Genomic DNA, 16,530 nt, shown 5'->3' with positions numbered 1-16,530 from the left:
ACGCACGTGGATATTCTATGAAATAGCTCTGTATAAAGGATCTTTGCTTAATGTACTTTAATACATTGAATTCTGGCTCTCAATGCCAAGACGTTTTTTGTGTGCTTTTACACTCACTGTACGGTTTGTCGAAAATAATGGACAAACGGCTTTGAAGAGAGAGTCAGGTAGCAGCGTAGGACACTCAACACCGGCCCAGCCCTATCGAGTCAGGCCCGTCGGCATCGCGTTGCACTGTTGTGTTAGCAGTTGCTATGGAGTTGTAATTATTAAGCAGCCGGCCTTGTTGGTCGGCTCCCGTCGTCCGTGTTACCTGGAGACAGACCGCTTGCTCGGCGACTCGCAGACCGCAGCAGCGAGTCGAACGCGGACGCAGGGGTTCTAGAACTTCAGGTAAGTTTTTCCTGCGCGAATTCAGCAGCACCTGACGCGTGTTGAGCGCGTTTAGTTTGTCTGTGTTCTTGGATTCCGGTATTGTACTGAGAGCTGTAATAAATGTGTACAGCAGTTACATATGTACGCAGCTCTAATTGCTCTAAGTAATTTATTTTATTAATATAACTATTATAGCGGGAAAGAAAATGCCATACAGTTCACTGACTTGAAGGGTTTTACAGAAGAAGCCTGCGGAGAGGCGCATAGGCACCTAGTGTACTCCACTCGGGGCGCTACACCCAGGAGACACCTTGGAGGGCTCCCTTCTAGCAACACCTCTGACGCGCAGGCAAGATGCGGAGGTGGAGATTTTTTTGTGAAGTTGATGGCTACCGGCGAATAACAAAAGGATTGAGAGAAAACTGCTCACTTCTCAAACTCGCCAGAAGAAAGCCCTGAAAAAAGTAGCAATCCATCATCAGGCGAGGAGAAAGTAAGGAGGACCGTAGGATGATCTGTACAAGGCAACATCTTTTTAATGTGTGGGGTGGTGCCGACAGGTGTCCCAGTCGCTTACTCATGGCATCATATACTGTAGGTACACTCCTGACAGAATACAGTGACATGGATTTATTTCCGTGTCCATGTGTACAAACAGTTTGGAGAACTTTACAGGGTAAAACAAAACAAAAATCAACGATTGAACATAGAAGAAACACCAATTTCACCTGCGAAATGGGACATGTCATGTTTTTAAGTATTTGAAAGAGGGAATATTTCGTCTCCCTGACGTCATTATTAATAAAATACTTTCAAGATGACGTATGTCGCGTCTCAGACATTACTACGCAAGGTGCAAGTCTCATGTCCCGGTCGTGTCCTCGCAGCCTCTGTATCCCAAACTCTCGGGAACAACAACAGGCAGATCTGGCATTGTCTGATTGTGCTCGTAGTCGGAGACGAGAGACGAGAGACGAGTAAACATTTTCAGCTTATAACAGAAATAGTGTTTCAGCTGGTGCTGAACTTGCTTTTTCACTGCACACAGAGTTGTGTTAATATGCTGACTCACCTTTACATGTTCTGCTAAACTTAATCAGTTTTTTCATGACCTAACAAATTATGAGGTTCAAAAGCAATTTTTAATTACTTGGTGTTACTACAGCCTTCCTAGTGAATGTTGCTCTAGTGAACAGAAAGACACTGACATGCCCCAGAATGGGACACCCACACTGATGAGAATTTTACAGTATTCATTAGCGTGGACTCCGTTGTTCCTGCGTGTAAATGTCGCGGTTCCGCGCGGGCTCGTGCCCTCCGCCGCTCCACGCAGGCCGTTTCGTCCCGCAACACCTGGGGCTCGAACCGGGGTCTCCGGCGTAACGCAACAGGGAACCAGCCGCGTGAGCCGTCGGCTAAGGTCCCTGCTAGGCGCAGGGGGCAGGATGACGTCACCGTGTCCGAACTAGCTCCGCTACATGAGCACATGTGATTCATTCTCCAATCAGGGCTGAAAAAGACTCATTTTGAAGACACAGCAGGTAGGAACCTTAGCAATCTAGAGAGTGGGGTACACTGGCGCTGGAGACGGGGACAGCTCCCAGCTCTGGGAGAAGGCTGCGCCGTCACCTGTCTTGTGTTCTGGGCAGAGATGGCCACCCTGAGTGCGAAGCCCGGCCAGCGGCTCAGCGTGTCCGACTGGCAGAGTGGGAGCCAGCTGCTCTCCAGCACAGCTGAACACCTCCGACTCCAGTCACAGCAGATCCGCCAGGAGGGACGAGCACTGCGCAATGAGACCACTGTTCAGGTACTTAGAGGCTACTGCTGTGCTCAGTGAATAATGTTTCCTGGCTGTGAAAAGCCATTTAGTCATCTTGGAACAGGGGCTGGCTACTGGTAAGATTATTCCAGATTCTGAACTGCTGCAGATCAGGCTGTTCCAGACTCCTGCTACTCTTTGGGTAAAGAAATTCCTGAGTCTTGGTTTTGAATGCAACTCTGCTTTTGTTTTACAGTCTGAAGAAGTTGGCTGGGTTCACTTTGTTGAACCCTTTGAAAATGTGAAAAATCCTTTTGGTTCTTGTATTATACTCTTTCAAAAATTTAGTTCCTCCAGCCTGTCAGTGTAGGACATTACTTAATGCCTCGAAAGTATCTGGTTGCTCTTTCCCAGACTGATTGCAGAGCAGCAATCTCTTTTTTTATAAAATTGAGTCAATATTCCAAATGAGGCCTTACTAGTGCATTATACAATTTTAACATAACATCCCTTGATTTTTAAAAAAGTTAATCTTTTACCTACAGTATATAATGTTAATAAAATTCACTAAAATTGTACATGGATTTGGACTTTCATTTAGAATTTGTACGAGATGCTAAGTGAAGATATTAGAGAAGATAAAATACAAAATAAACATAACTCCTGAGTAACAGAAATGTTTTTTGGTGGCTGTGGGGTGACTCTTCCAGGCTGAGATCTGTACCCCACAGTGTGGTTTGTGCAGAGGGCCAGCTGGTGTCAGGATGCTCAGTGCACCCTGGGGGGATGTTATTCACAAGTGCACTCAACCTACCAAAGGTCCTGCAGTGGCAAAGAGCCGAGTGTATTTGACTCTTGATACCAGTGTGTTTTTTTTCTAAGATGTCTGTTATTTAACTTGTTGTTGTTGCTGCCGCTGTTCTGTGTTTATGTTTTTGGTGTTTCCTTAATGTCTTTGTGTTGGAGCACACATGCAAAAAAGCATTTCATTGCAGTCGTGCACACAACAGTAAACCGAAGTGAAATGTGTGCAGCTCTGGCTTCCTTTCCCTAACCTGTTCCTTCACTGTCTCTCAGACACGCTGGGACGAGCAGGACAGCCAGCGACGCCTGACAGAGAGGGTTCAGGATGTGTCACGCCTGAAGGAGGCGCTGGAGCTCTGTCTTCAGGATGCAGACACAGAGATAGAGGCACTTTCTGCAGTGAGCTATCCAGATCTCTTTGCAGTTTTGCATAAGAAACAGTCTCTTTACCAAGAGAGTTATTTTCCATGAATGAGTTGTCAGACAGGTTAATTTCATTCTGAGAAGTAAATTATTTTATTATGTATGTATGTTCTCTTTCTTTAATTAAAACATATTAAAATGCCAGCTGTATTTTTCACTCACATTAGTAAGTACTTTTGAGTTGGCCAATCTAAGATATCTAAGGCAATATAGTAGAGTCATTCTTGTGTTGAATGGGTAATAGTCATCGAATAATTATTAAATCACTTTCATTTTCATAAGTAGACAAAATGTTTCTGTAAACTTCTGAAGTCATTCCGCTGCTGCCATCATTAATTACATCAATGACGTGGCTGCCCAGGCTGTGACACTATCTGACCTTCTTCTCATCTGTCCATAGATCAGTTTCATAACTCTCATGTCTGTTCTTCTGACCATTCCTATCTTTTCTGTTCATGGTGCCGAAGAGGTTTACAATGTGTGCAAATGGGGGGTTTGTTTATTTGACTGGGATAGAATTGATTATTTGATTAAAAATAAAATCCTTAGGACTTACCTGTCAGTTTTTTCATGATAAATTATTATTACCTTGCTGTCCCATTACTTTCGGAGGGTGCTGTATGTAGATGTCTGAGGAATCTCAGTGCGGCCCAGAGCAGAAACCTTCCCCTCTACTTGCTTTGTGCACATCAGAGCAGCAGCGTCATTGTGATCACTGTTAGAGTCAATGACGGCTCACTGGCTGTGTGCCAATCACAACGTTCTCCCCAGGTGAAAGGTGACACTGAGAGCTTGCTGGCTGCGATGACCCTTCCTCTTGATGCTGCAGTGGAGTGCCTGACCCTGAGAGAGGGTCGCCGTGGTGATGACCTGGTGAGGGATGCGGTGGAGGTGGAGCTGAAGAAGGAGGTGGAGGTGATTGGTGGAGTCCAGCGTGCCCTGCAGCAGCGTGTCAGTCAAGCCTTTGAGCAAATCTGGTGAGAGAAGGGGAAGGGTGAAGGCGTGATGTGTTTGGAACACAAGAGACTGAATTAGAGAAATAGTCACAAATATAATTTATATTGTCTAATTAGTTTACATTGTTTAATTTACATTTCATGTTGAATTCACTATTATAATGTTACTGTTACAATTCAATAACAGTTATAAGGTTTCTCTGTGCAGTTTACTGCAGGAAGCACGGCAGCAGCTGGTCTTTGACTTACAGAACAAATCCGAGGCCCTGGGGGTGGACCAGACCTGCCTGTCACTCACTGTGACATCACCACTCATCTCTCTGAAGCCTAACCCCTCACGTGTTCCCAATGGGTAAGCCCCAGCATACAGGCCCACACTTGCTCCTGTCCTACTGCTGTGCACATTCACCACACAGCCCTGCCTGTGCTCACAATCAGTGTTCTGACAGCTTCCTGAGCCATTTCAATGAAGAAAAATAAAAGCAGACATGTGTAGTGCCACGTATTGGATACTTTGTGAGACTGATTTGAGAGGTATTGCACAGCTATGTTAACAGTGTCACCAACTGACTGGTTTGACCCTGACATACTGTATTAAGACCTGTATGAGGTGGTTGCATTGAAGTTGACCATTGTTCTCTGTTGCAGTTCCACATCGCCCCAGCAGTGGGAGCAGTTCAGCCAATACAATCGGAGTCGCGCCCAGGAGGAGATGAAGACCTCTCTGCAGCTGCGGGAGGCTATGCGGGTCACAATTTCTCAGGTCAGGGGGTGTCTGGGATGGAGACAAGGATCTCGTGTTTGTGTGTCACACCTGAGCCAGGAGGAAGGCATGTGTCAGGATATTCCTGTGTACGATTGCCTGGGTGAGGCTGACCCCGGGAGTGCAGCGGTCCAGAGCTTCAGTGTTTTTAAAATATGGAGAAGCTTTAAACCCACACTCACCTCTACTGGGTCAACTGTTTGAAAAAATGTCAGCTGAAACATTGACCTGGTCTCCATTAATGAGAGCATCACTGCAACCTCTTTTCTGTCGATGACTCTAACACTTATTCATACTTCTGACAATGACACCAGCGCCTAGGAGGTCAAAGGAGCCTCAGTGGCTCCCAACCAATTGATCCCAGTTAGTGACACAAATACCAGCATATTGAACCAGCACTGTGCTCTTTGCACCTTTTTACTGGTGTAGCACTTGGGAACCCTGAATGTAGTGCAGCTTGTTGGTGCCCCAGACAGAAAGATCTCTTGTCTGTTGGCCATAGTATTTCCTTTCCCTGTGTCTCCTTTCTCACAGACTCAGAATGAGCTGGAAGCCCAGCGTGTCGCCACGGATTTTGCCCTCCGGAAACGCAGCCATGAGCTGGAACGAGCCAGAGAGGAGCTGCTTTGGCAGCAGAGGCTTGTGAGTGGGGTGTCTTCTGCTATCCATTCAGACAGCTGGGCATAGGGCCTCATCCAGAATATAATAGGGAAAAATATCTGAGCACATTAAAATTTCTATTTGAATTTGTTATAGTCCAGCATACCTGCTTTGCATTTAGTTTAAAATGTACTATTATCTTTTTAGAAGATTTTAAAAATATTTACATCACCTATAATGTCTTTTTTTCTTAGTACAGAGGAGTGTGTTTTAGGGCTACTCTGAGTTGGCTATTGGCTGTTCTTATTGAGAGGAGAACTGCAAGGCTATTTTTATATTTCAGGGTTAGAAAGAACCAGCATTGATGAGTAAATTTCAAACCACAATAACAGTAAAATGTACGAAACAAAATAGACGAAATGTCCAGATATGTTCAGGGCCATATTCCGAGATTCAGAATGAGGCAACAAATATTCTGGTGAGGTGATGTGGCCCTGTGACTGCATTGTAAAGAAGCAGGCTTGTGAATACTTCTTTAGACCAATAGAATAAATTGCTCTTAATTTCGAGATGGTCTTTCCGACAGACACTACTTACTTGTTAACTCTGCATGCAGATCACGTTGGAACATTTGTGTGGTGAAATGTCTGCTGCACAACCTGTACTTATTCACTCTTACATCACGTTACAGTGACTAGTGAGCAGGAAGGGCTGCTTTATGTCGCAATTCTTTGAAACTCGAATGTGAGTTTGTGACGACATGGCTACTTGCAGTACTTTCACAAAGTTCCTGATTTTGTGCTTCATTTCAAATTTGTAATTTTTTTTCTAGAATGTGAATTGATTTATTTTGTTGCCAAGATTTAATAACCACTCTGAAAAACGGACTGCAGCTCCCCTCTTAGTCTTGCAGTAAGAGAACCTGAGCTGCATGCTGTTGGCTGTAACTCAAGAACATTAATACATTTCATTCCCTTTTTCTCAAGGTTTCATCATTCATAGACTGCATATACTTAGATTTTCCATAGATCTATTCCTAGTCTCTGTCTTCTTGGCCATACAGTATGTAGTGAATAGAGCCATATACAACCCAGTGTGAGCTGAGCCGGGGAGGGTGACTGTGTGCTCTCTCCTGCTCCTGTCTAGACCCAGAAGGAGGCTCAGGAGCTGGAACAGGACATCCGTGGGCTGGAGAGAGATCTCAAAGCCAAAACTGCACCCCTGAAACTGGCCCACACCCGACTGGAAACCAGAACCACGCGTCCTGGAGTGGACCTGTGCCGGGACCAAGTATATCTTTCTTCCTATAGCTGTAAATGTGTTTTTTTGTGGTTTAGACCAGTGCATTTAAAGCCTTCTGCTTCGCAGTGGCACAATTATACTCACTGAAAACTAATGGTACCTGCTTTCGCAAGCAGAAAATTGCTCAAAAGAGGAAAGCTGGCTTATTTAGGCTATACCTTGCTTCTGTAAGGCAAATGTAATATCTATTAGTTTTTTAACAGTCAATTAGTTGTTTTACTAATGAGGTGGCTTATAAGAGTTTCATGATGGTTTTGCCATTATTTTAGTGTACATAACAGGGATACCACAATGTAAACACTCTTCAGAAACATATGTCTTGGTATTCCCATGGCTCAGAGTAGTCCAGCACAGTGAAGACATGGTAAAAGGGTAAACAGTCAAACTATATGATATTCAGTTGAGAAATCTTATACTTACAAATGTGTTGAATCAAATGAAGAACAGAGGCCAGGCACTGCACAATCTGTGAACACAGAAGAACTGCACTTGTACTGGCTGCGATCCTTACCTGTGATAACACAATTATGAGTGTTGTGGATGCTATTAGGATGATGCTCCCATAAGAAGGTTTGAATCAACCAAAGTTCATATAAAAAAAAAACTTTAGTGCACTCTTCAGATATACAAGATATGTAATTAAGGCATCTTACATTATATTCTTGGGATATGGACATTTTTAAAGATGGATATTAATTAGATTCTGGTTTATTTCTTCTACAAAGGGATATTGCTACAGCGTGCCACTGGTGGTAGACAGGTGGGCATCACTTCGAACATTCGTTTACTGTATGTACTGAGGTTAATTTTTATCTTTCAGTTTTAACCCATTAACTATTTGTAATGATGACATTAAGGCAATATATTACTGAAAACATGCCCATCCAGTTTGGCCAGACGTGGTTGAGGGTCACCCAGGGGCTTCAGACTGACCGACTGCTGTGTCCCCAGGTCCAGTATGGGCTGGTGGATGAGGTCACACAGCTGGAAGCCACCATTACGGCCTTGAAGCAGAAACTGGCCCAGTCTCAGTGAGTCCCTCTCCTCTGCCTCATTAACAATGTGTCCTTTCTCCCTTTCTACCTGCTGTTCTGTCCCACGTAGGCCTTTTGGTTGCTGGTAGATAATTGACCCAGAGATCTTATCCAGCTGTTTCCTGAAAGTAGCTATGGCATAAGCTTCAATATAGGCAGCTTGTTCTAGACCCCCACAACTCTGTGTGGAGGGCCTCCTGTTCTCTGTTGTAAATGTACTTTCACATAGTTTCCACCTGTGTTTTTATGTGTCACCGCTAATTCTAAAGACCATGGGGCTGACTTTTGTTCATGAGTAAAAAGATTCAGCTGTATCAGCCTGCCAGCATAGGACATTTTAAGCACCTTAAACATTTTGGGAGTGTATCTGGTTGCTCTTTTGTACATTGATTCAAGAGCAGCAATACAATTTTCATCCTGCCGAGAACTGTGCAACATATTACAAATGAGGTCTTACTACCCTTTTTCTCATTAGTCTCTAACATTTTATTGTACATTGATGAAATAAGATTCATTCGATTATAAATTTGTTACTGGATAGTTATACATTCAGTTTGCCTTTTATGCTGAACTTCATGAAAAACCTTCTGACATTATAAATACACTATCTTGTTGTTTGTATTCTTGACTGCTGTTAAAGGTTAAGATGCTGCAAATTAGCCTTGCAATGAACAATCCTCTAGCACTGACTACAGGCTTTTATAATAATTGCAATTGCTATTATAGCTTTTAATATTAAAAAAAAAAATCAGGGTATGCAAACATTATCATTCCAGGTCCTGTCTAAAATATTATGTAGAATTATTTATATGTATTAAATTTGTCTCAAATTTTTATCCAAGCAAGTAAACACATAGAGGACATTCTACAATTCTACATTTTCAGCTAATTACCAGGGCCACAACTTGAAAAATTTATCTTTGACGACGGGACAAAAAACTCAGTTTCTTGTGTTTTGTTTCCTGGATATTTCTGTCTGGTGAGTGGGCACATTTAGACATATATGAAATCTGATGTTTTTACTTAATGCCCAATGGGTTAGTTTGAATTTTAACCATAAACCAAGCTCCTACTGTATCCAGATATTCCAGAAATATTACAAAATGTTTGAGGGGACATCATACCAGAGGGAAATTGACCTTCTTTCTAGAGGCGATAAAGAGTTAAACAGACATTCTCCTGTATTTACAATTGTATTACTGTATATTACTACCAGACATTTTACACCATTGTTAGTGAACAGGTGTGTCAGTGACAGAAATGTTTTAACTTCCAATGCAGCCTGAGAAAATGACTTCTTCTCTGCCCATCAGACACTCCCTCCAAACACTACAAGAGCAGCTCTCCCAGATTGAGAAAGATCTGTCCTACAAGACTGAGGCTCTTGCTCTGGATAGACGCTGCTTGGAGACACGCCAGAAGCTGATTCCAAACGCTGAGACCCATTACAGAGAGAGGACCTCCGCCACAGCTTCCCAGCTGCTGCCCCAGGCCAGGAGCCACGTGCCGCAACTTGTCTGAGAGGGTCTTCGGTACCACCTGCACTAACTTAGTCTACAAGTAATAAAAACAATGAAACAGAATGTGATTCAGTAATCTAGTATGATATTAAAACCACTGACAGTTTTTGACATTGGAAACTTTTCTGCTTTCATGCTTTTCCTTGGTCATACAAACAATTTGTTGATCCAACATTTTTGTTTAATTATTTTCTCATATTACTTGAACTAACGCAAGGCAGGCAGTGGTGAGCATTTGTATCATACAGTGCTGGGCTCCTGGTTATGTTTTTGTGTTTGTATGATCTCTCAGTTTTCACGTGAACTTCCTCCAGGTGGGTTAATGAGCTTCTGGGTAAACTGGTTCCCAAGTGAGTGAGAACGAGTCTGTCTTTCCTGTGATTGACTGGCGTCCTGCCCATGGTGTCTTGTGCTTTGTGCCTGTATTTTGTAGTACATATAGTACTTTAGCTTTATGGGTTTGTTAAAAGGAATGTAGGATGGTAATGATGAGGAGTACCAAACTATGAAATAACTGCATTTGATACATGTAATGGATTAGCAACAACAACACTGCTCTTTACAATTTACGTTGTGGAATAATGGAACTATAATTATATGGTGATCTTTGAAACTACACAGACTGAATGCACATAAAAAGTTAAATTTCAGGAAAACCAATTTCAATAAAAAAGTGCTTAAAGAAAGAATGAAACAGGATATGAAATTTAAGTGGCAGGTACAGCAAGTTTAAACATTCTGCTTGAGTATGACAGATTTACCTCAAGAGCGAGATCAAAAGGCAAAATCAGTGGTTGGAGAAATAAGTAATAAATAAATAATCCTAAAAATGATCCAGGAAAGGAATACAATTGTAAAGAAAACAGCATTAAAAAAACTAAAAGATTTGAAGGAATATTGCACTGCATACTACAATAGTACAATGTGCCTTCACTTATGCAACAGAATAAAATAAAATGCATCTATGATTACAAGGGGAAAGTTCTACACCATGAAAAGGAAACAGCTGATGTACCAAATACGTATTTCATGCAGGGGTTTGCCAAAGAGGACAACACACAGCAGGTAGTGGAAAGGCAAAGTGCTGTATTAAATAGTATTTTTATAGATGAAGCAGAAGTGTAACAGGTCACAGAGGCACTTAAGTATATCTCACAGGTAAGATGCTGTTCTATCAGTTCTTATAAGGGAAACAGATGCTGTTTTAAGCGTTTCAACAGTCACTCAAACATGAAATAAACACTTTCTAATGTAGAGTCCATTTTTACACAGCCTAAAAATGAACTTAATCATTATTCAGCAACAGACCTGACTTACTACATGGAAATTGTATAAGCAATTAGAATAAAGAATGAAGGCAATAAACAAGAGAAGGCCATTTGGCAGTGAGTACCTCATTGCCCCGATGATCTTTTCAACCGTTTCTTGAAAGAAGCCAGAGTTCTTCAACAATGCAATTGGGTAACTTGTTCCACACTCCCACAAACCCTTGCGAAAAAGAGCATCCTGGTCTTAGTGTTATAAGAACTTCCATGTTGCTTCCATTTGTGTCAGGTTGTCAGGTTTGATTTGCATTGATGTGTGTCAAACCACAGCACACTGTGACAAAGTACACCTCAGATTTGGGAACATTTGGTAGCACTGGCAGCCCATTAAAGCTCAGCAGGTGTGAGTTTAGACAGTACCTGGATGGGAGTCTCCTGGGAAAAACTAAGGCTGCTGCTGGAAGAGGTGTTAATTGGGCCAACAGGGGGCCTGTGGTCTGTGTGAGTCCTAATGCACCATTATAGTGACGGGGACACTATACTGTAAGGCGCTGTCATTCGGATGAAACGTAAAACCAAGGTCCTGACTGTCTGTGGTCATTAAAAATCTCAGGGTGTTTTTTTAAAAAGAGTAGGGATGTAACCCTGGTGTCCTGTCTACATTTCCCATTGGCCCTTACCAATCATGGCCTCCTAATTATCCCCATCTCTGAACTGGCTTCATCACTCTACTCTCCTCCCCACTGAGAGCTGGTGTGTGGAGAGCATACTGGTACATCTTAGCTGCCGGCACATCATCCAGGTGGGGCTGCACACTGGTGGTGCTGGAGGGGATCCCCATGACCTGTAAAACACTTTGAATGGAGTGTTCAGAAAAATGCTATATAAGTGTTATTATTATTAGGGTTCAAGTTGGAGGTAATTTGCTAGAGCCTAGATACTGTTTTAAGCTTTTGTTTTTCCTGTATGCAGATATTAGATTGTGATTTTGAAGTATGTTTGCATTGTTAAAAATCTAAGAAGAATATTTGCTGCTGTATTAAAATGTTAGTATATAGTGATTAAGGGTATGATCTGTTTATTGTCTCTTGGCTTATGGTCCAGAAAGTTTCTCAGTACTGTCCTGAGGAAACTGTATGTGTATCCTCTGTTTGAGTCTTCAAATTGTTTTTTGCTTTCTTAAAAATCTAACTTCTATGTGTATATTCCATCATTCAAATTCAAGTGTGTGTGTGTGTGTGTGTGTGTGTGTGTGTGTGTGTGTGTGTGTGTGTGTGTGTGTGTGTGTGTGTGTGTGTGTGCTATTTCCTTGAATAAGAGTTGTTGACTGTGGGAATGTGGGTCCATTGAAGGTTGTGGTATCTAAGAAATCTATGCTTTCATTGTGTGTGGTATATTTAACTGTTATTGAGGGGTGATGTGTATTCAGTGTCTCTATAAATCTTTTGAACTTTTCCAGGTATCTGAAATAGTGCTTGGGTTAGTTTGGACATTTCTGGAAAGAAATGGTTTTCCTGTCTGTCTTGATTTTTGCATAGGATGGGGCAAATGTCTTGACCGTGGCTGTTCCTTATGCCTTTAGAAAGTGTCTGCGCCTGACTTCCAGCAGTTGCAGTAGTTCAACATTCAATTCAATTCGATTCAATTCCATTCCATTCAATTCAATATTATTTTTATATAGCGGCTTTCACAACAAGGTTGCCCCAAGGTGCTTAATAATGCAGGTAACCATACATTTTGTCAATACAGAACAGAAAAGACCAGAAGACAGCAGAAGAGAGGAACCAAAAACTCCTTAGTAAGGAGAAAAAAAAACTCTAGGTGTCCAAGTTCAACTGGCTGCCCAACCCCTTTGGGCATGCTAACATTATACAATTGAAAAAAGGAAATAAATGAATGAGGGTATTAATCTATCCATCCATCATGTCTTCTGTATATCAGTACTCCATGCAGATCTTTGTAGCCCAGCTAAATCCTCCTAAACAATAGCTATATACACAATGTCCCTCTTGGATCCATGGCAGTGATGCAGCATCCAACTCTGGACATGTGGGGAGGAGAATAGGATAGTTTGGTCAGAACAGATGTATCTACTTGGTGGGCCAGCATAGAGCCACACAATGGCATGTACAGCAGCACCAGCAGCCATGGCTGCAGCAGGCTATATTGTAAGGTCTGAGAAGACTAGGCTGAAGTAATAGGTTTTCAGTCTGGATTTGAATACTGAGATTGACTCAGCATCCTAAATATGGGGTGAGAGACTGTTCCATAAGCTAGGGGCCCTGTAACTAAAGGCTTTACCGCAAACTGTTATTTTATTAATGTGTGGAATATGAAGAAAACCTGCATTCTGTGATCTAAGTGGGTGACTTGGATGGTATACATTAATAAGTTCCATTAGACAGACTGGTGCCTGACCTCTGAGAGCCTTGTAAGTAAGTAGGATTTTGAAGTCTGCCCTGTACCTGAAAGAAAGCCAATGAAGAAATCTAAGTATGGGGGTTATGTGGTCGTACTTTCTGCTTCTAGTAACAATTCTAGCTGCTGCATTCTGAATTAGCTGTAAGGTGTTGAAAGAGTGGTGGGTGCTCCCTGATAGTAGGGCATTGCAGTAGTCTAACCTGCTGTATACAAGAGCATGTATTAATTTCTCCGTGTCTTGAGTGGAGAGAAACTGCCGTAGTTTTGCAATATTTCTTAACAGTAGGAAGCATATTTTTGATAATGTTTTAACGTGAGAGATAAATGAGAGCCTTGTGTCTAATATGATGCCTAAGTTACGTACTGAGTCTTGGAGGAAATTGTTTTAATCCTCTGAAGTTATAGTAGTCCTGTCAGTATTGTTGCCTCCAAACAACAGAACCTCAGTTTTAGTTGAGTAACAAAACTTTTTCACACGTCTTTACTTCAGTAAATCAGTTAAGGACGTTTCCACATAAGCCAACCTCAAACTCAAGCCTGTGTAACAAAACAGAGTGGTCAATCGTGTCAAAGGCAGTAATAAGATCTAGAAGCACAGGCACTGTTGCATTCCCTGCATCAGTAGCTAACAGAATATCATTTATGACTGTTGTTAATGTTGTGATGTGTCTTTCGGGACGCTATGCAAAAATGGAAATGCAGAGTGGGAAACAATCAAGACCATGGATAGAAGCACTTGCATTTTAATGAGTTTCAATCATGCTTGGGTACTCGTGTGATCTGAGTGACTCAGTTTTGGAATACAACTGCCGCGCGGTGCATCGCGACAACCAGGCACCCCGGAGATTCTGAAAAAATTTTTTCAGCTATGTTCACGAAACCACTTTTCTTCACCTTGACTTGGGCTAAAATTCCAACCCTGAAAATAACAATTCTCTAAGTACTGTGTAAATGCTGATCCTTACCCTACCTGGGGTGTCCACTGAGCATTTCCGCGAACTCTATCTGAAGTTCTATGGGCATAGGATTTTATGGAAGCCCGTTTCCGCTAGGGAGTAAAAAAAAACGCGCTATGGTATCTCAGAATTCCGACTTAGTATCTCAGAATTGCGACTTATCAACTCAGAATTCCGACTTAGTATCTCAGAATTCCGACTTAGTATCTCAGAATTGCGATTTAGTAAGTCAGAATTCCGACTTAGTATCTCAGAATTGTGACTTAGCAACTCAGAATTCCGACTTAGTAACTCAGAATTCCGACTTTATATCTCACATTTGCGACTTCGAAATAGCCATATTTCATTGTCTGTCCTTTTGTTATTGTAACGGATTCGGGTTCTAGGGCTTGTGCCCTCGCCGCTCCCACCCTAGTTCTTGTCTCGCTGCACTGGCTCACTTTCTTTAAGAACACTTTCTTTAACCCCGGCGGGCAGCATCCCTGTTATGCGCAGGGGAGGGTGTATGTCGGCCGTTCCGTTACACTATTTTCATGAATTGTACAGGATCATAGGACCTATAAGCCTGAAGACTAGTCCTGTACAGTGCCCTGATAAAAATCAAATTAATTACACTAATTTTTATAGAATCCCATTTCCGCCAGTGAGGCTTCTATAGTACCCGGATGGAATAGTGCACGGTGGGCTTTTAAAAAATAGTTTTTATTTATGTAGACAGAATATGAAATAAGATACAGAAATAGGCACTTCACATCCAGAAGAATTCACAATTCTAAAAGCTGAAACATACTTTTTACGTATTTCCATTGTATGTCCTTTTTTACTTAAAAAAGAAGGTCTTCTTTAGCTCAGCTCAGCTCAGCTGGCAAGACTCAGGTTCGAGCCAGTGTAGCGAGGCACGAACTAGGGTGGGAGAGGCGAGGGCAAAAGCCCTAGAACCCGAATCCATTACAATAACAAAAGGACAGACAATGAAATATGGCTATTTCGAAGTCACAAATGTGAGATATAAAGTCGGAATTCTGAGATACTAAGTCGGAATTCTGAGTTGCTAAGTCGCAATTCTGAGATACTAAGTTGGAATTCTGAGTTGCTAAGTCGCAATTCTGAGATAGTCTGAATTCTGAGTTGCTAAGTCGCAATTCTGAGATACTAAGTCGGAATTCTGACTTACTAAGTCGGAATTCTGAGTTACTAAGTCGCAATTCTGAGATACTAAGTCGGAATTCTGACTTACAAAGTCGGAATTCTGAGATACCATAGCGCGGTTTTTTTTTTACTCCTTGGCGGAAACGGGCTTCCATAGGATTTTGACATGTTCCCCAAACCAAAAGGAATGAGTGGGAAACAATCAAGACAACGTATAGAAGTACTTGCATTTGAATGAGTTTCAATCATGCTTGGGTACTCGTGTGAACTGAATGACTTTTGGAATACAACTGTCGCGTGGTGTACCGCGACATCCAGCGATTTTCACGAAACCACTTTTCTTCAACATGAATTGGGCTAAAAATCCATCCCTGAAAATAAAAATTCTCTGAGTAGTGTGGAAATGCTGATCCTTACCCTACCTGGGGTGTCCACAGAGCATTTCCGCGAAATCTAGTTGAGTTCTCTGGGCATGGGATTTTGACATGTTACCCAAACCAAAAGGAATGAGTGGGAAACAATCAAGACAACGGATAGAAGCACTTGAATTTGAAAGAGTTTCAAGCATGCTTGGGTACTTGTGTGATCTGAGTGACTCAGTTTTGGAATACAACTGTCGCGCGGTACACCACAACATCCAGGCACCCCGGAGTTTCTGAAAAAAAATTTTCAGCGATTTTCACGAAACCACTTTTCTTCAACTTGAATTGGGCTAAAAATCCATCCCTGAAAATAAAAATTCTCTGAGTAGTGTGGAAATGCTGATCCTTACCCTACCTGGGGTGTCCACAGAGCATTTCCGCGAAATCTAGTTGAGTTCTCTGGGCATGGGATTTTGACATGTTACCCAAACCAAAAGGAATGAGTGGGAAACAATCAAGACAACGGATAGAAGCACTTGAATTTGAAAGAGTTTCAAGCATGCTTGGGTACTTGTGTGATCTGAGTGACTCAGTTTTGGAATACAACTGTCGCGCGGTACACCACAACATCCAGGCACCCCGGAGTTTCTGAAAAAAAATTTTCAGCGATTTTCACGAAACCACTTTTCTTCAACTTGAATTGGGCTAAAAATCCATCCCTGAAAATAAAAATTCTCTGAGTAGTGTGGAAATGCTGATCCTTACCCTACCTGGGGTGTCCACAGAGCATTTCCGCGAAATCTAGTTGAGTTCTCTGGGCATGGGATTTTGACATGTTACC

The 16,530-nt window shown here is 42.1% G+C and overlaps 1 protein-coding gene across 8 annotated transcripts; it reads left to right on the top strand.

The window, feature by feature from the left end:
* The first annotated feature begins 258 nt into the window (after positions 1 to 258).
* tekt2 (tektin 2 (testicular)) lies at positions 259 to 9,656 on the top strand. 8 transcript variants are annotated; one of them, XM_015348401.2, is made up of 12 exons: positions 260 to 393; positions 618 to 868; positions 2,025 to 2,182; positions 3,212 to 3,337; positions 4,133 to 4,338; positions 4,526 to 4,669; positions 4,966 to 5,080; positions 5,615 to 5,722; positions 6,827 to 6,992; positions 7,708 to 7,742; positions 7,934 to 8,013; positions 9,330 to 9,656. In XM_015348401.2, the coding sequence occupies exons 3-12, from the start codon at positions 2,027 to 2,029 to the stop codon at positions 9,535 to 9,537; spliced, it is 1,344 nt and encodes a 447-aa protein (XP_015203887.1). In that variant the 5' UTR covers positions 260 to 393; positions 618 to 868; positions 2,025 to 2,026; the 3' UTR covers positions 9,538 to 9,656. The 8 variants fall into 8 exon arrangements, with proteins under 8 accessions (XP_069051686.1, XP_015203887.1, XP_015203886.1 ...); XM_069195585.1 differs by lacking the exon at positions 618 to 868 and having other exon boundaries at positions 259 to 393; positions 9,298 to 9,388; XM_015348400.2 differs by lacking the exon at positions 618 to 868.
* The last annotated feature ends 6,874 nt before the right edge of the window (positions 9,657 to 16,530 follow it).

This window comes from Lepisosteus oculatus, chromosome 11 (genome assembly GCF_040954835.1).
Source record: "Lepisosteus oculatus isolate fLepOcu1 chromosome 11, fLepOcu1.hap2, whole genome shotgun sequence".
Taxonomy (NCBI): domain Eukaryota; kingdom Metazoa; phylum Chordata; class Actinopteri; order Semionotiformes; family Lepisosteidae; genus Lepisosteus; species Lepisosteus oculatus.
This window is presented reverse-complemented; position numbering and strand designations above follow the sequence as displayed.

Excerpts from the sequence above, each read along its gene's own strand:
- tekt2 (XM_015348400.2), top strand. The coding sequence starts at position 2,027 with ATGGCCACCCTGAGTGCGAAGCCCGGCCAGCGGCTCAGCGTGTCCGAC. Across the intron at positions 5,081-5,614 it reads TGCGGGTCACAATTTCTCAG|ACTCAGAATGAGCTGGAAGC; the intron begins GTCAGGGGGTGT and ends CCTTTCTCACAG. Across the intron at positions 8,014-9,329 it reads CAGAAACTGGCCCAGTCTCA|ACACTCCCTCCAAACACTAC; the intron begins GTGAGTCCCTCT and ends TCTGCCCATCAG.